This window comes from Apodemus sylvaticus, chromosome 2 (genome assembly GCF_947179515.1).
Source record: "Apodemus sylvaticus chromosome 2, mApoSyl1.1, whole genome shotgun sequence".
Classification (NCBI taxonomy): Eukaryota; Metazoa; Chordata; class Mammalia; order Rodentia; family Muridae; genus Apodemus; species Apodemus sylvaticus.
Window position 1 is genome coordinate 12,978,038 of NC_067473.1, and position 21,971 is coordinate 13,000,008.

At 35.0% G+C, this 21,971-nt stretch overlaps 1 protein-coding gene across 1 annotated transcript in view; it reads right to left on the reverse strand.

The window, feature by feature from the left end:
* LOC127677246 (cadherin-related family member 3-like) overlaps nt 1-21,971 on the reverse strand; it is a 94,599-nt gene that overhangs the window by 43,068 nt on the left and 29,560 nt on the right. The window contains exons 10-16 of the mRNA XM_052172373.1: nt 18,170-18,282; nt 17,298-17,443; nt 15,703-15,883; nt 14,648-14,804; nt 4,697-4,802; nt 3,946-4,167; nt 3,074-3,219 (exon numbers count right to left, since the gene is read on the reverse strand). Coding sequence (XP_052028333.1) covers nt 3,074-3,219; nt 3,946-4,167; nt 4,697-4,802; nt 14,648-14,804; nt 15,703-15,883; nt 17,298-17,443; nt 18,170-18,282 — 1,071 coding nt within the window. The remainder of the gene's footprint in view (nt 1-3,073; nt 3,220-3,945; nt 4,168-4,696; nt 4,803-14,647; nt 14,805-15,702; nt 15,884-17,297; nt 17,444-18,169; nt 18,283-21,971) is intronic.

A 21,971-nucleotide genomic window follows, 5' to 3' on the forward strand; every position in this document is an offset into this window, starting at 1 on the left:
CATTTCAAATGTGTTTATCAGTCATGGTTAAGTTAGTGCTTAGCTGTTGTTCTGTGGAAGAAATGATGAAAAGCCCATCCTAATAAAATATGTTAAGCCATTTGAACAACAATGCCAATGAGGTTTTCCTCCATCTGTAGAGTGCTCCTACTTCACTTGCTTATGAAGGATGAGTACAGTATTCACAATGAGCCCGTAGGTGCTTTACAGAGTCATGTTTAAATTTCAGTTATACTACAGAGCTAAATAGAATCATCAGCATTTTGTGAAGAGACGAATTAAAATGTCTCAATAAACTGTTCTACAGTCATAATATTAGGTGGAGATGCTGGGATTCTAACCCAAGTTAACCCTTTGAACTCTACACTTCTTGCAGAGACAAAAAGTATATGTGAAATTAAGTGAGAGTTGGTACTGAACATGCGCACATAGTTCTACATCATTCAGGTTGAGTTTCTGTGGCTAACAGATCAAAGTTGGATATCTGTGTATGTGTTTCACTGGCAAAAAAAAAAAAGTCAAACATGCAAAATCTCACACTTCACAGGGTGATTTGTGTTAAAAAGAAAAATCATTAAAATTCACTTTCTAAACAGGTAGTTTCCTCTAAAACCAGACCAATTTTAGAGGACCTTCCATGCTTTCAGAGTAATGGCTTTCTATAGGAATGAATTTTGAAACTCTGACTTATATGAGAAGCACTTTCAAGGACATTCATTTTTTTTAGCCATTATTCAATTATTATTTGCGATGTAAAGAGAATGTTAAGTCTTTACATGTTCCAGAAATGGAGCATTCATCTGGCACAGGAGAGCCGCTGTGCTTCGGTCTGGAAACAAAGGGCACATGTTTGCTAACAATTCCTTCAAAAAAGACTCACAAAAGAGACAGTGATGATTTAGAAACTGTCCTCTGAGAAAATTGATCATTCTCTTTGCAGGAGACAAAACAGTCTTCAGTTTTGTATGCAAATTCTTGTCAGCAAGTACATTATGGTGAAATATACACTATATGATCATGCTATGAAATGATTTTTGCTTGGGGATTTTTTTCACTTTGTTTTGTTTTTATTTGAGTAAAAGCATCTGACTTTGCTTTGCCTCAAACCCTGGCAGCCAGACTATTGGAATAAAGATTGATTCGCTTACCTTGAGTACTATGGTCTCTGGCTAGACAGGAGCATAGACCCATTTAACTATTTCATTGTTCACAGGACAGGTTTCTTCTGTGCTTATTGTTGCCAAGTTGAGGCGTTGAGTTATTCGACTCATGTATGTACTAATTTATCATTTAACCTTGACCCATTTATCTTTCCACATGTTTGCTAAGGATATAGATTTAATAATATATCTTTCAAATATTTTCTTCACTCTTTTGTGTGCTACCATTACAAAATACAAAAGGTTGCTTGACTTAAATAGCAGCAATTTAGTTTCTCACAGTTTTAGAAGCTGACTAGTCTGAGACTAGCTCATGATCTGTTGGACCTTTTGTTCTTGTGAGTTGTTTTCTACAGCCATTTTCTTTCATAATATCTAGAAGGGGGAGAGGGAATATGCCCTAGAGGGTTTTGTTTGCTTGTTCATTATTCTCTGAGTATACTAATCTCATCACACTAAGGCCACACCTGCCTCTCATCCTTTATCAAATTACCTTCTAATACAAATGCAAGTAACTCCAACAAATCACCCTGGAGATGAAGAGACATGAGTCTTGGGAATGTATGGACTATTCAGTCCAAAAGAACATTAACTTTCCAGTTTATAAAAGGCATAATCTGTTAGTTTATTCTGACAGATGTAGTGTAGATACATTCTTGTGTTTCTGATTTAAATAATAGAACTCCACTATGTTCATCTTCATTATGAATTTTAGTCTCTGTTAAAAACAAGGTACTATTTTAGAAACCTGCAGCTTTAGAAATCTGAGCCTTGACTTACTTTCCAAATAAAATAGTATTGGCAACTTTCACCCAAAAATGTTTTATAGAATGTTTTCAGAATAAAAGGTATGCAGTTCGAAGAAATGTACAAGCTTTGCCTGATCTTTACATATACATATATGTTATATCTACTATAAAATTATTTTTACCAACTGTATCTTTCTGATTCCAAAAACAAAAGAGATGAGTGCTTCTTCAGTGAAGAATACAGGGACCTCTTTCCATCCTACCAAGTTAATATTAGTCATTTACATTCAGAACAGAATGGGAACAATAGGTTTAGAAATCCTAGCATTTGGGCCTTCTCCCAGTAGAGAATCTGTAAATATGAGTATGTATAGGTGTACTGCTGGAAGCTTGCATAGAAAAGAAGTTTCATTAGCTCACGACATCCTTGAGTCATAGTTGAAACCAGTCAAGTCACTTCATTAAATTTCTCTTTAAAAAGATTTTGGCCTGGTTTATTACATTTTCCAGACATAACGAGGCTGTAGAGGGGATTACAACACTGAGCCATGGACACCGCTGAGAGGTTTAGCTCAACATAGCACATGTGAAAATGTTCACCTCTAAGCATTATGCGAAGGCTCTACTCAATGTCTGCAGCTTTAAATCATCATTTGTTTGGAAATTATTGCCTTTTCAATGGGATCCAGAGTTGAAAATCTTGACGGTCTTAAGCAGCAAAAATTAATGCAATCATTTCATAAAGAAAATTTGGCTCTATATATAAAAGATAATTTTTCCTTTTTTATCAGTTCCACCAATAAAAGTGATGCATTTGATTATATTGATGTTCAAACAAGCCAGATCACATATATTCTCACACTGAATCTTTTACGGCCTGTTTTAGAATAATATTTTAATAAATTAAGTACAACTTATGATACTAGGCTCTCTCTTCATGCAAATTCTTATTGTGTGATTTAGAAATCACGACATATTCTACATGTGCTAACAATTCTATCATGGCCCATTACAATTAACAAGTAGTTTTGGACCACACATCTCACTCAGAACTTAGGTCAATGATGAAAGACTATTAACCACTCCCAAGTATCTTTTACTTTGAGCTTTTGAGAATATGTCTGTTAAGTAATAACAATATATCACACATTGATGCATTCTTACCAGAACATGGATGGTCACCTGAGCAGTAGTGCTTCTCTGCCTGAGAGGGTCAGGGAGCAGATCATTTCCCATGTCTATGACTCTCACAGATATATTATACTGAGAAGCCACTTCCCTGTCCAACGAATTCAACAGCTTTATCATCCCTAGCACAAAGACAATGGGAAAGTTAGCTCAGCACTACTTAATAGTTTTAATCAGTGCTAGATTGCAATCTATCTAGATGAAGTCTTTGTGACAGTACCAAGGTAGAAACGGAGTGATATAATAACTTTTGTCTCAAATTCATATCACTACTTCCACAGTTAAATAATGACAGATGTTAATTCATGCATTAGTCACCTACTGTACATTCTGAGGCATTTGGAAGAACACATGTGTGCAGAGGCTTTCTGAGTTTCAATATATCAAAGATCAAAGTTTCAGGGTTTTCTTTATGTTTGCTAAGAATTATGGATACAGCTAACAAACCATGGTGAACACTGTAGCTCAAAGAGGAGGACTCCGACAAAAAGTGTTTTTTCCCATGAATATATTCAATACTTATAAAGTATATTCAAACTTAGGTACTTATTTTTAATTTTAATTCTTTTTTAGATTTTCATACAGTGTTTTAACATAATTTGAACCCTTCACTGTCCCCCCTCTAACTCCTGTCATAGCCCTCGTGAATTCATGACTTCATCTTTTATAACTCATTGTTACACATATACAAACATATAATCTACCAAATCCACTTAGTGCTACCTGGATGTACATGTGCCTAAAGTCAATTAATTAAGACTGGGGAACCTATCAGGGAACTTTGCTTGCCCCTGGAGAAAATTGTTTCTTAGTCTTATTAATAACTGATATTTCTATGTCTACATTACCTGTATCTGATTCAATGTAGAATTTGGGAGGTATTCCAAAGTTGCCTCCAACAATGGCATAGTGTACATTGTTAAATGGCCAGTCTTCATCTATAAACGTAATTTTTCCAACTAGTGTATCAATTGGACTGTTTTCAAATACACTGAAGGTAAATGCCATCACTGTCCCAATAGGCTTGTGTTCATTTATACGGCTCACTCTTAATATGATTCTAATGATGGCTGTGGAGAAAATAATTTATAAAAGTATAGATAGAGCAATGATATGTCCTCTTCAACAATTCTTAGGTTTTCCTTTAAAACGACCATTCACACATTCGATTTTATATGAATAGACTTCACAGATATGCTTATATTGAGGTTTTACTAGAACTTGGTAACTTTTAGTTATACAGTACTTAAAAATAATTAGCAATGCTTTATTAACTGATTTTTAAATATTCTCCAATGTAGAATACATACTGATTACTTGTTCAAACAAGTAAATATTACAGAAAATTTTATTTAAAAGGTGGTGTACTATACATTTGAGAAGTAGTATATCAACTTATTCCTAGTTTTAATTTGTCTTTCAGTATTTAAATATTAATATACAGGGACTAAATAAATTAATTTGATCATAACTATATGTATGATTACAACTTATGATGGGAATATTTTTAACCATAAAAATCTAAGAACTAATACTTAAAATACTATGCATTTTACTTAATTCAAACAATTTTAATATATTGAATTAATAACTTCTTACTTGAAAGTACAGGAGTACCTTCATCAGACACTCTTATAAACAATGTGTGTTTAAAGTCCATTCCTGCAAAAATTGTACTATCATAATCTAGATTCATAGGTCCAATCTGTAAATGAAAAATAATATACTATTAGTTTTGTTTTGATTACATGTCTACTTTGCATTTATGAATCTAAAAAGAAAATATTAAACCAATAAAGAGGAGTATTATTTTACAGTACTACTGTTTAGATAAATATCCATGAGCGAGTTATTAATTCTAATAACATGCTTTATTCAGGAAAACATTTTAAGTACTATGATTTCAAAAATTAACAAACAGGACAATATTAGATATGCATACACTATTTGTTAATCATAATCTGGTGGAGACTCTTAGTTACTTCACAGATGCAGTATAACTAAGAAATGTGGTAGGTTGTTCTGATGCTGTTTATAATCTAATACTAAATACTTGTTCTTTAGGATGTGGTTGCACCCTGCCCCAACCAGCAGATCCACACATACTCAAAATGATGGCATGTGAAACTTCTTCCACATTTAACTGATCAGTAAAAGACTAAAGCCTGTGATGGGCAATGAAGGGGGGAAAGTGGGACTGGAGGTTCAAGCAAAGGAGTTGCAAGTAAAGAGAGAACATAGAGGAAGGCTGCGAGGAAGAAACCACCATGGACGAGAACCACATGGCCAGGAAAAACAGCAAGTAACAGGAACTTTATAGCTCAGGAATAAGTTATTATAGCCCTAGATCTGCCCAATCTAAGCTTACGGCTTGTAAATAAAATACCTGCACTGTGTTTCTTTTATTCAGGCTTGTTAGGATTATAAATTCATAGCACAGAGAAAACTTGTATTTCAGGTGTTCAAGGGAATGTTTAACTCCTGGTTTCCCCAGGAAAGTTTAATCAGTTCCTGGCTATCTGAAGAGCAGCAGGTACCCAGTCTTCCATCTGCCATAACATCATAAGGGTCAATAGCTACTTTTCTGCAGCATACCATGGTGCAGCAGTATAAGTTACAGAACATAGATTTTGGATTAATTGAAATATATTGATGTTAAGTGGAGGGGTACCAGAAATTACTGTTTTGTGTTTTGTACTTAAGAGTTTTGTAATGATATTATAAGAACTTACTTGCTTTTGCCCCCAAAATTTATTAAATGTAAATTGGAAATAATGAGAGTTTATAAAACAAGTCTAAACTCCAATCTTCAACATAATGTCAATGTAAAACTTGACGTCAACTCTGCTAAGGGATCTAAAAAACTCATATGTTTGTTCTTCTGTTTTACTCTCCTGAGATGGACATACAGGATGTTACTGGGTGTTTAATAACAGTAGATATAATAGGCAAAGTAATCTAAGAGACTTCTGTTCACATATCTTGCCTAATCATACAATCCTCATAGAGCTCACATCTTCGACTTCATCTGAAACATTCCAAGAGAATAAGGAAAGCACATGATTGCTTATGGCTTCTCCAGGCTATTTGAGATCCGTTCCATGCCATATCCATGTGCACATTAGGTATTTCTCAACACTCAACCATTATTATTAAGGGAAGATGTATTTAGACATCAAGTGATTAGTTGGCACAAAAATATGTTGCTTTTTAAAGATTCTATGGTGTCCCAAAACTCACAGAGAAGAAAAAGGCTATGTACATTAGCCAACTGGGAGAAAAGAGGTTTATTTGGGAATTAATGAAGATGTTAGGTGGTGTCTAGGGTTTATGCCACTGCAAAAAGTCTACATTCTAAGTAGATAAGGAAAGATGAAATAACTAACATCAATGTCACTGATATCAATAATGCAATTAACTCACAATGGTAGTGTTCCAAGACAATTCCTGCTTATGCTAAAAACTATCTGTTCAGTGATATGAAACATAGAAATAAATCAAATACTAACAGGAATTATAGCTGCTGCCAGAAAATAACCAAGACTGGTACAAACATAGAATTTCTGTACGTGACACCAATAGAATTGAAGACCAATTTAGGAATATGATCCTTGGAATTAAGGTTTGGAATTTTTTTATATTCTTTTATGACTAAAAGAGAGTTTTTTCCCTGTAAACTAGAAATCCAATTTTTTTGACATGTTCAAAAATCTAAAATTGAAACACCATTTGTTAAAATATTTATTTAAAATATAAAGACTTCTGTATAGAAAGTATACCATTGTCCAGGAAATATCGCAGCCTCTAGAAAGGAAAAAAAAATCTTTACAAATGTATATCTGACTAACTATATCTACTATTAAGATATGCAAAATATCTATATTGTAATCAGATATCCAAATTTTATATCTTATTAGAATATTGAAAAACTTAAACTAAAGTCAAGAAAATAATTCAATTAAAATAAGTTAGAGAGCTAAACAAAGAGTTCTCAAAAGATGAAGCACAAATGGCTGAGACACATTTTTTAAATGTTCAGAGTTATTATCCACGATAAAATTGCAAATTAAAACTGCTTTGAGATTTCATCTTTCCTCTGACAGAATGGCCAAAATCAATAAAACAAATTACAGTACGCACTGAGAAAGATGCAATCAAAGGGAAACTTAGTCATTGATGGTGGGAATGCAAAATTGTACTGGCACTATGGAAATAAGTGTGGAGATTCTTCAGAAAACTGTAAGTTGGTCAACCACAACATCCTATTACATGAAGACTCTCAGGAGACATTTATTCAGGCTCTTCTCTCTCATGTCTTTCTGGGTCTGGATTCCCTCACCCCAGATATTTTCTAGTTTCATCCATTTGCCTGAAACTTTTATGCTGTTTTTATTTTTAATAGCTGAATAGTATTCTATTGTATAGATGTACCACATTTTCTTTATCCATTTATTCAGTTGAGAGACACCAAAATTGTTTCGAGTTTCTGGATATTAGAAATAAATCTTCTAAGGACACAGTTGGGCAAGCGTCCTTGTGGTAAAATGGGGCATCTTTTAGGTATATATGTCTTGGAGTGGTATAGGTAGGTCCTGGGATAGAACTATTCCAAATTTTCTTAGAATCTACCAAAATTATTTCCAAAATGGCTGTACAAGTTTACACTCCCACCAGTAATGGATGATGTAATCCATGTTCTCATCACCATGTGCTGCCACTTGACCTTATCAATTCTGAAAGGTCTCAGAGTCATTTTGATCTGTATTTCTCTGATGACTAAGGATGTTGAACATGTCTTTAAGTGCTTCTTGACCATTAGAGATTCCTCTATTGAGAATTCTCTGTTTAGCTCTAGAACCATTTTTAAATTACTTTATTTGGTTTGTCATTGTCTAATTTCTTGAGTTCTTTATATAATTTGAATATTAGTCCTCTGTTGGATGTATGGTTGGTGAAGAACTGTTCCCATTCTGTAGGTTGCTGTTTTGTTTTATTCAGTGTTTTTAGCCTTGCAAAAGCTTAACTGCCTCCTGAGACTTCATCTAGTAGCTGATGGAAACAGATGAAGAAGCCAACAAGCAAACATCAGGAAGAATTCAGGAAGTCTTGTGGAAGAATGAGGGATTTAGTTTGAACAAGCCAGCGGGGTCAAGGACACCATACAATTCACAAAGTCGAGTCACCCGGGCACATAGGCACTCACAGAGACTGCACCATAAAGCAGAGAGCATGCAGAAACTTAGGTTCCCACACAAGTGTGGCAGATATGTAGCTTGTTCTTCGTGTGGGCCCTCTAACAATCAGAGTGGAAGCTGCCTCTACCTCTATTGCCTGCCATTGGATCCCCTTCCTCTAGCTGGACTGCCTGGTTGCCTAGTGCAAAAGGATGTGCTTAGTCTTGCTGAAAATTCATGTCACAGGGTGAGGTGGTACCCAAGGGGATTTTCTGCTTCTCTGAGAAGAAAGGGAGTGGGTAATGCTTGAGGGACTTGTAAGGGTGGAATTAGAAAGAGAGGAACAATAAGGGATGACTGAGATTGGGATATAAAGTAAATCAATAGCTAAATTAATGGAAAACAAACAATCTTGCTATGAAATTCCTGGACATATATTAAAGGATTGAATACACTCCTACAGAAATATTTGCTTATCCATCCAGGCTCATTGCTGTTGTTTTCATAATACACAGAAGTTGGAAACAGGTTAAATGTACAAAGTCGTATGGATAGACAATAAAATACTTGGTACATTTATACTATGAAATATTAGTCACCTACTAAGAAAAATAAAGATATGAAATTTGAAGATAATTACAGAAGGCTAAAAACAATCACTGTGAATGAGGCAACCCAGAAGACCCCCAAAGAAAAATATTAATCTTTGCCTTATATGTGGATACGGCCTTTAAGCTTTAGACTTGTGTGTTTCAAACCAAATAACACAGGAGTTTAGGTAGTAAGTCTAGATAAAAATCTCAGCACAGAAAAGAGTAAGGACAGACAAAGTTTTGTGCTAACCAACAAGCTATTGGATTGATATATGTTGGGAACAAGAAAATAAGTTTTCTTCAATGAAGAGTCTCTGGTTATATGAATTGAATTCCAGGACAGGCTCTGGGTGAGGAGTACTTGGCCAACACTCAAAAAAAGACTTCATTGGTTTTGTTTTGTTTTGTTTGTTTTCATTGTCTCTTTGCTCATTATGACTTTTTAATGTTGTTTTTGCTTTGTTTTGTTTAAATCTTTGGTAAGAAAGACAAAGACCATTAAATTGGATGAATAAGGCAGAGAGGATTTAGAGAGAGATACAAGGGAACTTACTTGACCCGAAAATATTGTATGAAAATATTTTTTTCATTCTTCTGCTCTCATTCAATACATCTTGAGAGAGCCTTCTCACCCCCCTCTCGTAAGCATCCCTCCCCACCCTGCCTTCCTCCCCAGATGCGCTCCTCCTCCATTTCCCTTTGGAACAGAGCAATGATATCAACTAAACACTGCATAAGAAGATGCAAGAAGAGTACACACAACGTTCATATCAAGGCTCAAAGACGCAACACAGTAGTAGGGAAAGGATCCCAAGAGCAGGCAAAAGAACAGAGATACCCCCACTACCACTAGGAGTAGAACATAACTCCAAGCTAAATAACCATGGTCTTATGCAGAGGGCCTAGTTAGACCCATGTAGGATCCATAGCTGCTCTTCAGTCTCTGTGAGCCCCTGTGAGCCCTGCTTAGTTGATTATGTGCACCATGTTCTCCTGATGTACTTGAACCATCTGACTCCTACTAAAACATTATTTTTTTTTACTTTTTTTCTTAGATACTTTCTTGATAACATTTCAAATATTATCCCCTTTGCCAGTTCCCTCCCTGAAACCCCCTATCCGATCTCCCCTCCATGCTTCTATGAGGGTGTTGCCCCATCCACCTACCGACTCCTGCCTCCCAATCCTTGAATTCCCTACTCTGGGGCATCAAGCCTTCAAAGGACTAAGGGCCCCTCCTTTCATTAATGTCTGACAAGGCCATCCTCTACTACATATGCTGCTAGAGCCATGAGTCCCTCCATGTGTACTCTTTGGCTTGTGGGTTAGTCCCTGGGAGTGCTCGGGGGTTTGGTAGGTTGATATTATTATACTTTCTATTGGGTTGCAATAGAAAGTACAATAATACTTTCTATCCAATTCTTCAGCTCCTTCAGTCCTTTCTCTAACTCTTCCATTGGGAGCCCTTTGGGGACCCTGTGCTCAATTCAACAGTTGGCTGTGAGCATCTGTCTCTATTTGTCAGGCTCTGGCAGAGCATCTCAGGAGACAGCTATATCAGACTCCTGTAAGCAAGCACTTCTTGGCATCCACATTAGTGTCTGGGTTTGGTAACTGTATATGGGATGGATCCCCAGGTCGGGCAGTCTCTGGATGGCTTTTCCTTCATTCCCCGCTCCATACTTTATCTCCATATTTGCTCCTGTATTTTGTTCCCCTTTCTAAGAAGGACCAAAACAACCACACTTTGGTCTCCCTTCTTCTTGAGCTTCATGTGGTCTGTGAATTTTATCCTGGGCATTCTGAGCTTATAGGCTAATATCCACTCATCAGTGAGTGCATATCATGTGTGTTCTTTTGTGATTGGTTTACCTCACTCAGGATGATATTTTCTAGTTCCATCCATTTGCCTAAGAGTTGTGTGAAGTCATTTGTAATAGCCAAGTAGTAATGTAAATGTACCACATTTTCTGTATCTGTTCCTCTGTTGAGGGACATCTGGGTTCTTTCCAGCTTCAGGATATTATAAATAAGGCTACTATGAACAAAGTGGAGCATGAGCCCTTGTTATATGTTGGAGCATCTGTTGGGTATATGCCCAGGAGTGGTCCTCATGTCCAATTTTCTGAGGAACCTCCAGACTGATTTCTACTGTGGTTGTACCAGCTTGCAATCCCACCAACATTGTAGGCGTGTTCCTCTTTCTCCATGTCTTTACCAGCTTCTGCTGTCACCTGAGTTTTTGATCTTAGCCATTCTGATGGATGTGAGGTGGAATCTCAGGGTTGTTTTGATTTGCATTTTGCTGATGTCTAAGGATGTTGCACATTTCTTTAGGTACTTCTCAGCCATTCACTATTCTTCAGTTGAGAATTCTTTTTTTCTGTACTCTAATTTTTTAATATGATTATTTGATTCTCTGGAGTCTAACTTCTTGAGTTCTTTGTATATATTGGATATCCGCCCTCTATTAGATGTAGGATTGGTAAATATTGTTTCCCAGTCTGTTGCTTTCCATTTTGTCCTATTGACAGTGTTCTTTGCCTTACAGAAGCTTTGCAATCTTATGAGGTCCCATTTGTTGATTCTTGATCTTAGAACATAAGACATTGGTGTTCTGTCCAGGAAATTTTACCCTGTGCCGATGTGTTCAAAGCTCTTCCCCCACTTTCTTTATTATTTCTATTAGTTTCAGTGTATCTGGTTTTATGTGGAGATTGTTAATCCACTTGGACTTGAGCGTTGTACAAGGAGATAAGAATTGATCGATTTGAATTCTTCTACATGGTGACCTCCATGTGAACAAGCACAATTTTTTTAAAATGCTGTTCTTTTTCCACCGGATGGTTTTAGCTCCTTTATCAAAAAATCAAGTGAACATCAGTGTGTGGGTTCATTTCTGAGTCTTCAGTTCTATTACATTGATCTTCCTGCCTGTCTCTGTACCAATACCGTTCAGTTTTTATCACTATTGTTCTGTGGTACAACTACAAATGGATGGTGATTCTTCCAGAAGTTCTTTTATTGTTGAGAATAGTTTTTGCTATCCTTTGTTTCTTGTTATTCCAAATGAATTTAGGAAATATTCTTTCTAACTCTATGAATAATTGAGTTGGAATTTTGATGGGGATTGCATTGAATCTCTAGATTTTGGTAAGATGGCCATTTTTACTATGTTATTCCTTCCCATCCATGAGCAAGGGAGATCTTTCTATCTTCTGAGATCATCTTCAATTTCTTTCTTCAGAGACTTGAAGTTCTTGTCATACAGATCCTTCACTTGCTTGGTTAGAGCCACACCAAGGTATTTTATATTATTTACAATTATTGTGAAGGGTGTTGTTTCCCTAAGTTCTTTCTCAGTCTGTTTATCCTTTAAGTAGAGGAAGGCTACTTATTTGTTTTAGTTAATTTTACTTCTAGCCACATTGCTGAAGTTGTGTTATTTATTATTTTAACATAAATTTTTAGTGCTGACTCTCAATCTTAGTATTGAATACTGTACTGGCTAGTTTTGTGTGTCAACTTGACACAGGCTGGAGTTATCACAGAGAAAGGAGCTTCAGTTGGGGAAGTGCCTCCATGAGATCCAGCTGTGGGGCATTTTCTCAATTAGTGATCAAGTGGGGAGGGCCCCTTGTGGGTGGTACCACCTTTGGGCTGGTGCTCTTGGGTTTTATAAGAGATCAGGCTGAGCAAGCCAGGGGAAGCAAGCCAGTAAGAAACATCACTCCATGGCCTCTGCATCAGCTCCTGCTTCCTGACCTGCTTGAGTTCCAGTCCTGACTTCCTTTAGTGATGAACTGCAATGTGGAAGTATAAGCTCAATAAACCCTTTCCTTCCCAGCTTGCTTCTTGGTCATGATGTTTGTGCAGGAATAGAAACCCTGACTAAGTCAAACACAAATAAAAACATTTATCATCTTTATATAGCATACATACCAAATGTTAGTTCTCAAAAAGCTAATAAATTATGATCTTATTTTAGTTGAATAGTGAAGGATTGTTGAAACCCCATGTAGATTTTCTTATTATGTTTCTATAATAAATATTTTATTCACCAAGTGATAAAATTGTGTCATTTTCTTTAAATAGCTTGACTTTCCTGCCTTGAAGAAAGATAAGAACTGAGGCATTTTAATAACTTCAAACCTAATTACCTTTTATAGAAAATATCATGTTCATTTTCAAACCATATAGCAAATGGAATGAAAAGAAAATTGTTTAATCTATTAATGTTTTTAGACTCTTGTATTTTTTAAATGGTTTTGATCCTCATATTTTTAGTGGATATTTATAGGGATTTAGTACAAATAGTTTCAAAGCAATAGTTTTGTTGTTTGTTCATGTATTTCATATATCTTATTAGAATTGTCTAATATACATGATTTAAAGAATTGTAAATACTTCTACCATTTTTATATGTCCTACTTCAAGAACAGTGATGTTGTATTTTTCCTTCATTATTGGGTTATAAATGCACTTAGATTGTAAAAATCCATTTTGATATTCTGGTTCCTTCAACATTTCCAGTTATAAAATGTTGGAAGTAATATGTTGCTACATGATACAAAAACCTATTGTTTCACACGGTTTTTCATCATAAATTCAGTCAAAAATTAATAGAATTCTAATTAGGATTATACATATCCCATACATTCATTTGATGTTGAAAGTTTGTCTTTCATTTTCAAACTAGGGACAAATGAAATGTTGAATTAATTCACAGAAGGGCAGACACAAAATATTGGGAGAACCCAAAAAGATATGTGTAACACAGCTCTAAGTCAGAAAAATTGTCAGGGACAGATTCATATGAGAAATGTATGCAAAAACTATTAAGCTATCTAAAAGTACCTAAGTAATGGAGACATAAAAATTAAGGAGTTTTCTAGCTTGATAAACAGTACACTTTCCAAAACTGGAAGACATCTGTTTTTAAGATCATGAATATGATTCTTTGCATTTCATTCACAGAACATAAGTGAACAAAAATATTAGGGGTTTCTATGAAATGTATCTTGGATAGAAGTTCAGTTCTATGGAATCAATATCAAAACACGATATAAATATACATGTTGCCTCCATCCTGCTCAGGCAGTGCACATTGCACTGTTCATGAGCAGTTGTCCAAGGGAACTGCATTTAATTACCATGTTGAACACTGCTTAATTTCACTTTTCTCAATCTATTTTGTAAATGATGAATATAACTACATTTAGCCTAACAGATTTCAAAATGTATTAGAAATAAAATACACAGCTATATCTATCTGTTCTTCTGTATGTCTTTCTGTATGTCTAGCTACCTATTTATCTTCACATACGCACACACATACAAACACACACAAACATACACATATAAACCCATACATATTTACTAAATTGGTCAAAAATATTTGAGCTGCTGAATACTACAGGATACAGTAGTAAAGTATGCATGTTTGTTCTATTTAATTCAAAATAATTTAACATATTTATCAAGAGTATTTCAGCATATTCCTATTGAATACACAATATTTTATCCTAACACTATTGTTCTAAGAAATTCATAACCTTCATAGTTCAGCCCTCGAGTTCAAAATTGCATTCCAGCGTTCATCCTGAAGGAAGCTAGGCTTTCAGCAATTTAAGGTTCATTGGAAAATCCAGGAACAATTTCTGCCATCAGCTATTTGAACTACTGTAGTTCATTAACTCTTTGTAATAATAAAAATAAATGTACTTTTTTATATCTCAGGTTAATCACAGGGCCACAAATCAGAGTAACTTTACAATACTTACTTTCAATTCACTGTTTGTAAGAGTAAAGGTTCTGTTTGTGAAAGTGTCTTTAATCAAATGATAAGTTATATTGTTATTGGGAATAGTTCCGTCCTGATCTGTACAAGTTAAGGAGACTAAAGGGGTGTCAACTGGGGTGTTCTCTGGAAGTTCAATTCTGTAATGAGAAAAAAATTGTTTCTTGATTTAGGTAGATTATTTGAATTTAATTTAATAGATTATTTGAAAAGTGCACACAATTTAAATAACCCTCTTGACAATATGTATTTCATAGTACCCAATGAAACACTTGTATAATATATCATATAGACAAATGACAAAGCCAAGGGAAATGGCATTATTGTTATTCTAGATTTCTGAACAACAAACTTAAGTCATAAGTATTGCTGAACAAATGACAATCCATTCCTCCTCACATAGATAATTTTAAATTTGTATATCATCAACTTCTATGTCATCTTATAAATAGTCATGCTTGTAACTTTAAATTGCTACTATATCATTCTCCCTACCTTAAGAACAAATAAAGTAAGGATTACTCTTTAGATGTACTTAAAAGAGAGCTGAGACTGTAGATTCTGTATTAAATACTTGCCTATTTACTAAGACAAAATACTTGCAAATAAGTAACTGAAGGGAGAAGGGGTTATTTTGGCTTCTGCTCAGGTTCAATGTGATCTGCAGGGTGTGGTCTAGAAGCTATGGGAGTTGGAGAGGAATGCATCTGGGTAATAGTGTAATTGTAGTGAGTCAGAGAGAGCGGTGAGTACTGGTGCCCAGCACATTTTCTTTTTCCTTTTCAGTCCTGACTTTCTAGGCAGGCCAGATTTTGCAGCACTTCATTATTGATCTTTACCTTTTGTGACAACAAATGAAGCAAGTCAATGTGTCCCAGACACATGACAAAAGAGGCTGGGTTGCATGTAAAAATAAAGGAAGAGAAGAGTGAAAGGATGCCACCTCTGTTCTAGGACAAGTGAAGCCCATACACTCATTTCTGTCATGTTTTCTCAATACAAATATCTGAAGACCCAACAACTGCAGACATAACTTACACATAAATTTCCTGAGAGCATCGTGGAGGGTTGTCATTTACATCCTGCAGAATCACTGTCAGTGTCCCAGTTGTTGAATGTGTGCGCTCATTGTCATAAACTCTAACATACAATACCCAAGATTTTGGTATTGTGTCATCTTCATAGTCTAATGGATAGGCAATAGTGACGTCTCCAAAGTCTAAGAGGCAGGCAGATTAGGATATGTTTACTAAACACAAGATAAAGCATGTGTACATTAAAATCATGAAATGAATAGAGTAGTCTTATTGATTAAAGACCATCTGCTGACCTAATGAAACCACAAACAAGTCGCAATTGTGCACCTGTGAGGAGTGGGAGTTGAATGTGTAAGGGAGACAGAAACCTCCTATGTTACTCAGGTTCTTTTGTCAGAAAGTCATAGCAACTGCACTGAACACACAATGAAGGTTAGCTTGAGTAAGCAGTAGTGAACACAGTACAGTCAGGAAAAACTGAGGTCCTGGAGAAGGGTAGGTTTGGGATGGCATACATCCAAAAACAACAAAAAGTGAAAGGAGGAACTACATCCTAAATACTTACATTGCATCTGTACTTGTAGAGTATACAAACTCTAAGTGTATGTACTGCTTTATATAAATAACTGCTGTATATCACTATCATGATGGTAAATAGCCAGGATGATTACTCCTTTATCCCTTACCTTTCCTTCATGTCTGCTGTCCTTCTCTGTAGAGACATTATTTTTCTGGATATAATCTTGTTAAAGAGTTGCTTACTTATAATTATTCAAATTGTAGTGAGGGCATATAGAGATGAAGTGCGTATAAATGCAAGATTCCTTATGTGGAAATCTTTGTTTTGAGATGATGGGCAATGGATATTTAATCTTACTCTATTCTTATATGAAAGCATATGTTCCCTTCTAAAAGGGGAAGAAATGGTTCTTTCCTCTGTATTCTAATTTTATGCTTAAAATAGCCTTTTAACCTCTGAGTATGTGAGATGTACTTAAGTCACAAATTCCATATTCAAATGGGTTGAATCCAAGTGTATCTATGTTATGGAAATTCATCACGGGAGTTTAGGCTGGGAATTTGAGTAACTCAGGGATAAAGCAGTTACCTAGCATTACAAGGCACCGTGGCTGATCCCCTCCATGGTAGTGGAAAAATGGAACAAAAAAACTCCTCCTTAGGACTATATTTCAGATGGGGATTGGTCCAGTAAAAATGCAAACTGCCTTTTATGTACATAATGTCCTGACAAGAATGTACGGCATAAAATGGATATTCAGTTTATGATAACTAATATTCTAGTTTCCATGGGAAAAGTGGTTTCTCAGGGAAAGCTCATAAAGTAAGTTCCCAGTGCAAACTTACACATCTGAATTGTCAACGAGTCTGCCAGAGCAGACCAATACTAGGAACGCTTCCATACTTCTAACAAGGAACGAAAGGATTACCATTTCCTTCATAAAAACATGTTAAGTGCTCTCCTACATATTTTAAATATCATTTCATTCTAATATAATGACTTTAGAGCTTAGTTTTATAAATGAAAACATTTTATAGTATACTTTTTGAAATGACTAACAATAAAAATTGTTATACCTTCATTTATAGCAAATTCTTTCTGTGTACCTATGAATTCATAATGTACTGTATCCTCTATATCACTATCTGTTGCCGTGAACTTGGCCACCTTTGTTCCAACAGGCAGATTTTCATTAATATTTATAGGTGCCTCTGGTCTATATCTATAGGACAAAGAAAAAGTTTTTATCACTCAGTGTAAACAAATGTCTTCTTCCATCCATGTCACACATCAAATATTTGAAATTTTACGTAATACATCTTTTGTGACATTTATGCCCTCTCAATTCAAATAATTTTAATTGACATACACACACACACACACACACACACATATATATATGCCATTGTTGATGTTTAAAAATAAATCTAAGTAATATTTTATCCATTCTATTTCTTTAGTCATTCACTTTCAAATGATTGACAAATTATTAATTATAAAACATAAGAAAATGCTGTAAACATTTCAGCAAGAACCTTACATTTAATGTATATTTGTGCACATATCCATGTCAAAAAGTATTTTGATGCAATTACCTTGAGTAGCTACATTGATCTCACAATATGAACAAATCACTGTTCATTTTTATACTACTTCTCTCAGTAGTAATACATTGCAGAAAACTAAAAAACAATTCTATTTTGTGAAAAAATATCATTTTCTATAGTTTCAAGTGAAAGTATAAATGGAGTTGACTTTGCTTAGTGAATATGAGGAGAGGGAAAAAAATACTCCCAAGCTAATAGAAGTTTGTTTTCGAGCACACTTTGAATATTATAAGTAATTTTTGCAATGAAAATAACAGTAAAACACTGGTATTTTTCCTGCCATAAAAAAGGTCCAGAGGTTAAATTGAACCACTTAAATATTTAGATTAAGCAGTGCTTACATCAGAACAGGACTCTCATCATTAACATTTTGGATGTTTATAGTGATGGTTCCAACGCATGATGCCAGAGACAGGCTGTCCCTGTTTCTCACAGCGATTACTAACTGGAAAAGCTAAGAACAAAAGACAGAATGTTTTATTTTTTTCACTTAGAGTGCTTAGTACATACAATTTCCTTTTACATGAAAAATAATATTTTTAAAATTAAATGGAAAATAAGACTGGAAACAAACTTTTACAATTCCTAATTACCTTAACATTCCTATACATATGCAATACATATATATATATATATATATATATATATGTATTGCAAAAATACTGCCTTCCAATTATCACAGATTTTATGTTGTATTTTTAAACATTACTTTAATATATAATAAGAACATATTCAAAATAAATGAATTGAAGTAACAAAATAAATGTATTGAAGTAACAAAATAAAACTAATCAAGTATTAAGATAAAATGATGAGTTAAGTCTCTTTGTTTAGAGAAACATCTGAAGCATATTGTACTTTTAGAAAATGTTATTAACTCAGATATTTTTACCAATTTTAAATGCACAAACTTTCTTTAAAATATGATTTCTAGCATAACCAAGCAATTGTGAAATATACTATTACAAGATGATGTCTGCTAAAATCTAATTATAGATTTTATTTGTTAAAGTTAATTCTATAATCATTAAGATTAAATATGAATGATAAAATACTATTAACATCCACTAAGTTTCAATGAAAGCTGCCCTTATTGAACCTTAAACTCTAGGAATATTTCGTAAAGGTGGGCAGGTATTGAAGCTCATCCCATTAAATTCTTGTTCGACTATTCCCTTTTCTCCTGTATAACATTGTCTTTTCTCTCTCCAGTTCATTGAAAGGTCAAGTGGACTGACGACTAGAGAGGCAGAGTAGAGGAGGAAATAAGTAGAAGGGATAATAAACTAAGGGCCTTCTGAAACAGTAATCTGGAATAGCTAGAGCCTTTCTCCTGGGTGTATTGGCATAAGCCTTTAATTTTAGTTCTAGCAGAAGCAGGCAGAGTTCTGTGAGTTCTAGGCCAGCATAGAGTACATGCTAAGATACAGAACATCTAGGACTACATAGAGACACCCTTGTGTCAAAAGAATAGCATGAAAAGAAGCTTTCTAAAATAAATGTATATATACAAATAAAATAGTTTAAGTATCTTAACTAGACAGCATATGCTAACAAATAAAAGCCCCAGCACCAGGAATGGGTTATCTCTGTTTTGAACCAAGTAGGATTCCTTAGACTTTCAAACATTATAGGATAATCCACTCTGTTTGGTCACTGGAGGAATTTGATACTAAGAATTTGCTACTCTTACTGAAGACATCATAGCATTGAATTATAAAACCTGAATAAAACAAAGAACTGACTGGAATTGTATCCTTAGGGAGTATTTTTCAGAGCATTACAAGGCATTTTGTATGCTATAAGAGGGGAAAATTAATCACCAGTCTCACCCAGATGTGAACTCTGTGAGCTCTAGTAATAATGATTGTGGCAAGAAATATCAACTTATAGTGCCACAAATATGGGAGAAAGTGCACACATGTTGGTTGGATCTAAGGAAAGCTCCACAAAATGAACTCATTCATAATACTATTATCAGGGCAAAGAATAGATAGCAAAATAGGTGATCAACACTAGAAGATCTTAACATTGTCTAAGTGAATATAGAATTTAAATTGGTCCCAATGATTTATTGCTACATTAGTAGATGAGTACATTTCTCAACACTCATAGAAGCATCTTCTTGCAGTAGACACAGAGATACAACTGGTCAACAGAGAGAAAAATAGAGTGTGTGGTGTTCAGCCCTAAAAGGGACATCTATAGCAAACCCCTCCTCCCAAAGCTCAGCAATCATGATAGAAATGGATGCAGAAATATTCCAAGAATGAGAGGTATATGTTGACTACAATGAAGTGTTTTCAGACAGAACAGACTAAGATACACACCTCTATGCAGGACATACATCAATTCATAACAGTTGTAATGACTACATACACTAGACGAGAAAAAAATTGCAAGACAGGGGGAAAAGAAGATCTAGCTATTGCCTTTCTCCTAGGTGTATTGGCATAAGTTTTTAATTTTAGTACTAGAGAGGTAGAAGCAGGCAGATTTCTGTGAGTTCTAGGCCATAGCCTAGACAGCATAGTGATGTAGGTGAACATGACTTAACACCTATAGCTGAGCAGCTTAGCAATCGATGGTTAAGGGGACTAAGTTTCTTTAAGGATATAGCCGCTATTAAGTGGACCACATTCCAAGGCAGGATGTCCACAGAAGAGTAATTAGGCAACATGTATTGAAAATATATGGACTCAATTGTTTTAAAACAACAAGAAAATAAAACATAAATTTGGGTACATAGATAGGAGAGGGACAATCCAGGAGGAGCTGGGGTAAAAAATTGAATGAGATCAAAACGTACCACATGAAATTCTAAAAAGGATCAAAGTTTTATTTTAAAAAAGAAGTTTAAAAAACAACACTACAATTAGTCATGAACAACATATTGTCCTTTAAGTAAATTGCATATGTGTGCATGTGTGTGTATGTATGTGTATAAAGTTTATTTAGAAATAAAATAGTATGTAAAGCAGGAAGGAAGTACATTATTTCCTTAGGAAAAGAAGAAAAATTCAACAAGCATTACCTTAGAAATAAGAATGAGTGAAAATAATACTTGACATACAAAGATTATTAAGAGTTAGTAGGTGAGTTCTTAGATAGTCAGTGTTAATTTTTTGTTTGTTTTGCTTTGCTTTGTTTGAGATATGGTTAGTCTTTGTAGTGCTGACTGTCCTGGGACTTGCTTTGTAGACCATGAAAGTGTATAGATGTCAATTATTCTCAGTTTAAGTTAAAAATTAATGCAGTCATATCAACGTGAAGGCAGATTAGAGGAACTTCCATGTTCCACAAAACAGGACAGACACCCCTGTGCAGGATTAATGATGGAGCAGAGGAGAGAGTCCTGAAAGACAAAGGCCCAGGAATCCCAGAGAAGTCTGACCCAGAGCCCCCTGGTTTACTCTCAACTTTGTGCTCATGGGTGCTGCTTGTCTGCTCTGATAATGTTCTTGCTTTCCATCTAGTTCTGTGCTGTTTCTGTCCCATCCTTAAAACCCTCTAGCTGCATCTGCCATTTCCATTCCCTTGGCATCTGCAGTTCCCCCATTCTTTTGTCACTTTTACTTTCTCTGCAGCGGTCTTCTTTCTCTCTGTGCCCATCCTAGAGAGTACAGGAAAGGGTATGCCTCGATCAACACCCTCGTATGAATTTCTATTGACCCAGATGAATTGGTTGAATTTTTATGCTTTGTTTCAATTTAAGTAAATTTCAAATATTTTGATTAAAGGGTAAAATAAAACCATTTGCTTTATTAAAGTACTGGTTGTTCTTACCTTAGGATCTGATTCATAATCCAAAAGTGGTTCCACGGTTTTAGAAATGACACCACTATGTGAATCCAAAGCAAAGTAAGCAGTGGCATTGGTTGAAGAATTTAATATTAAAAACTGGAACAAAACCCACAAATATGGCTGATATACTGTGATAAAAGCATGAATTCTGAACTGACATTTTAGATGCAATTATTTGGCAAAAGCTACACACAGTTTCATTCTGTGAAGACAGTGCCTATAAATAAAATCTGAATTCGCTTTTATATTCAGACTTCAAAAACAATGCAAACATTCCTTCACGTTTTAAGCTGTACTCCCCCCTCCTCACCACCATCTTTTGTTTTGAACTTAAGTACT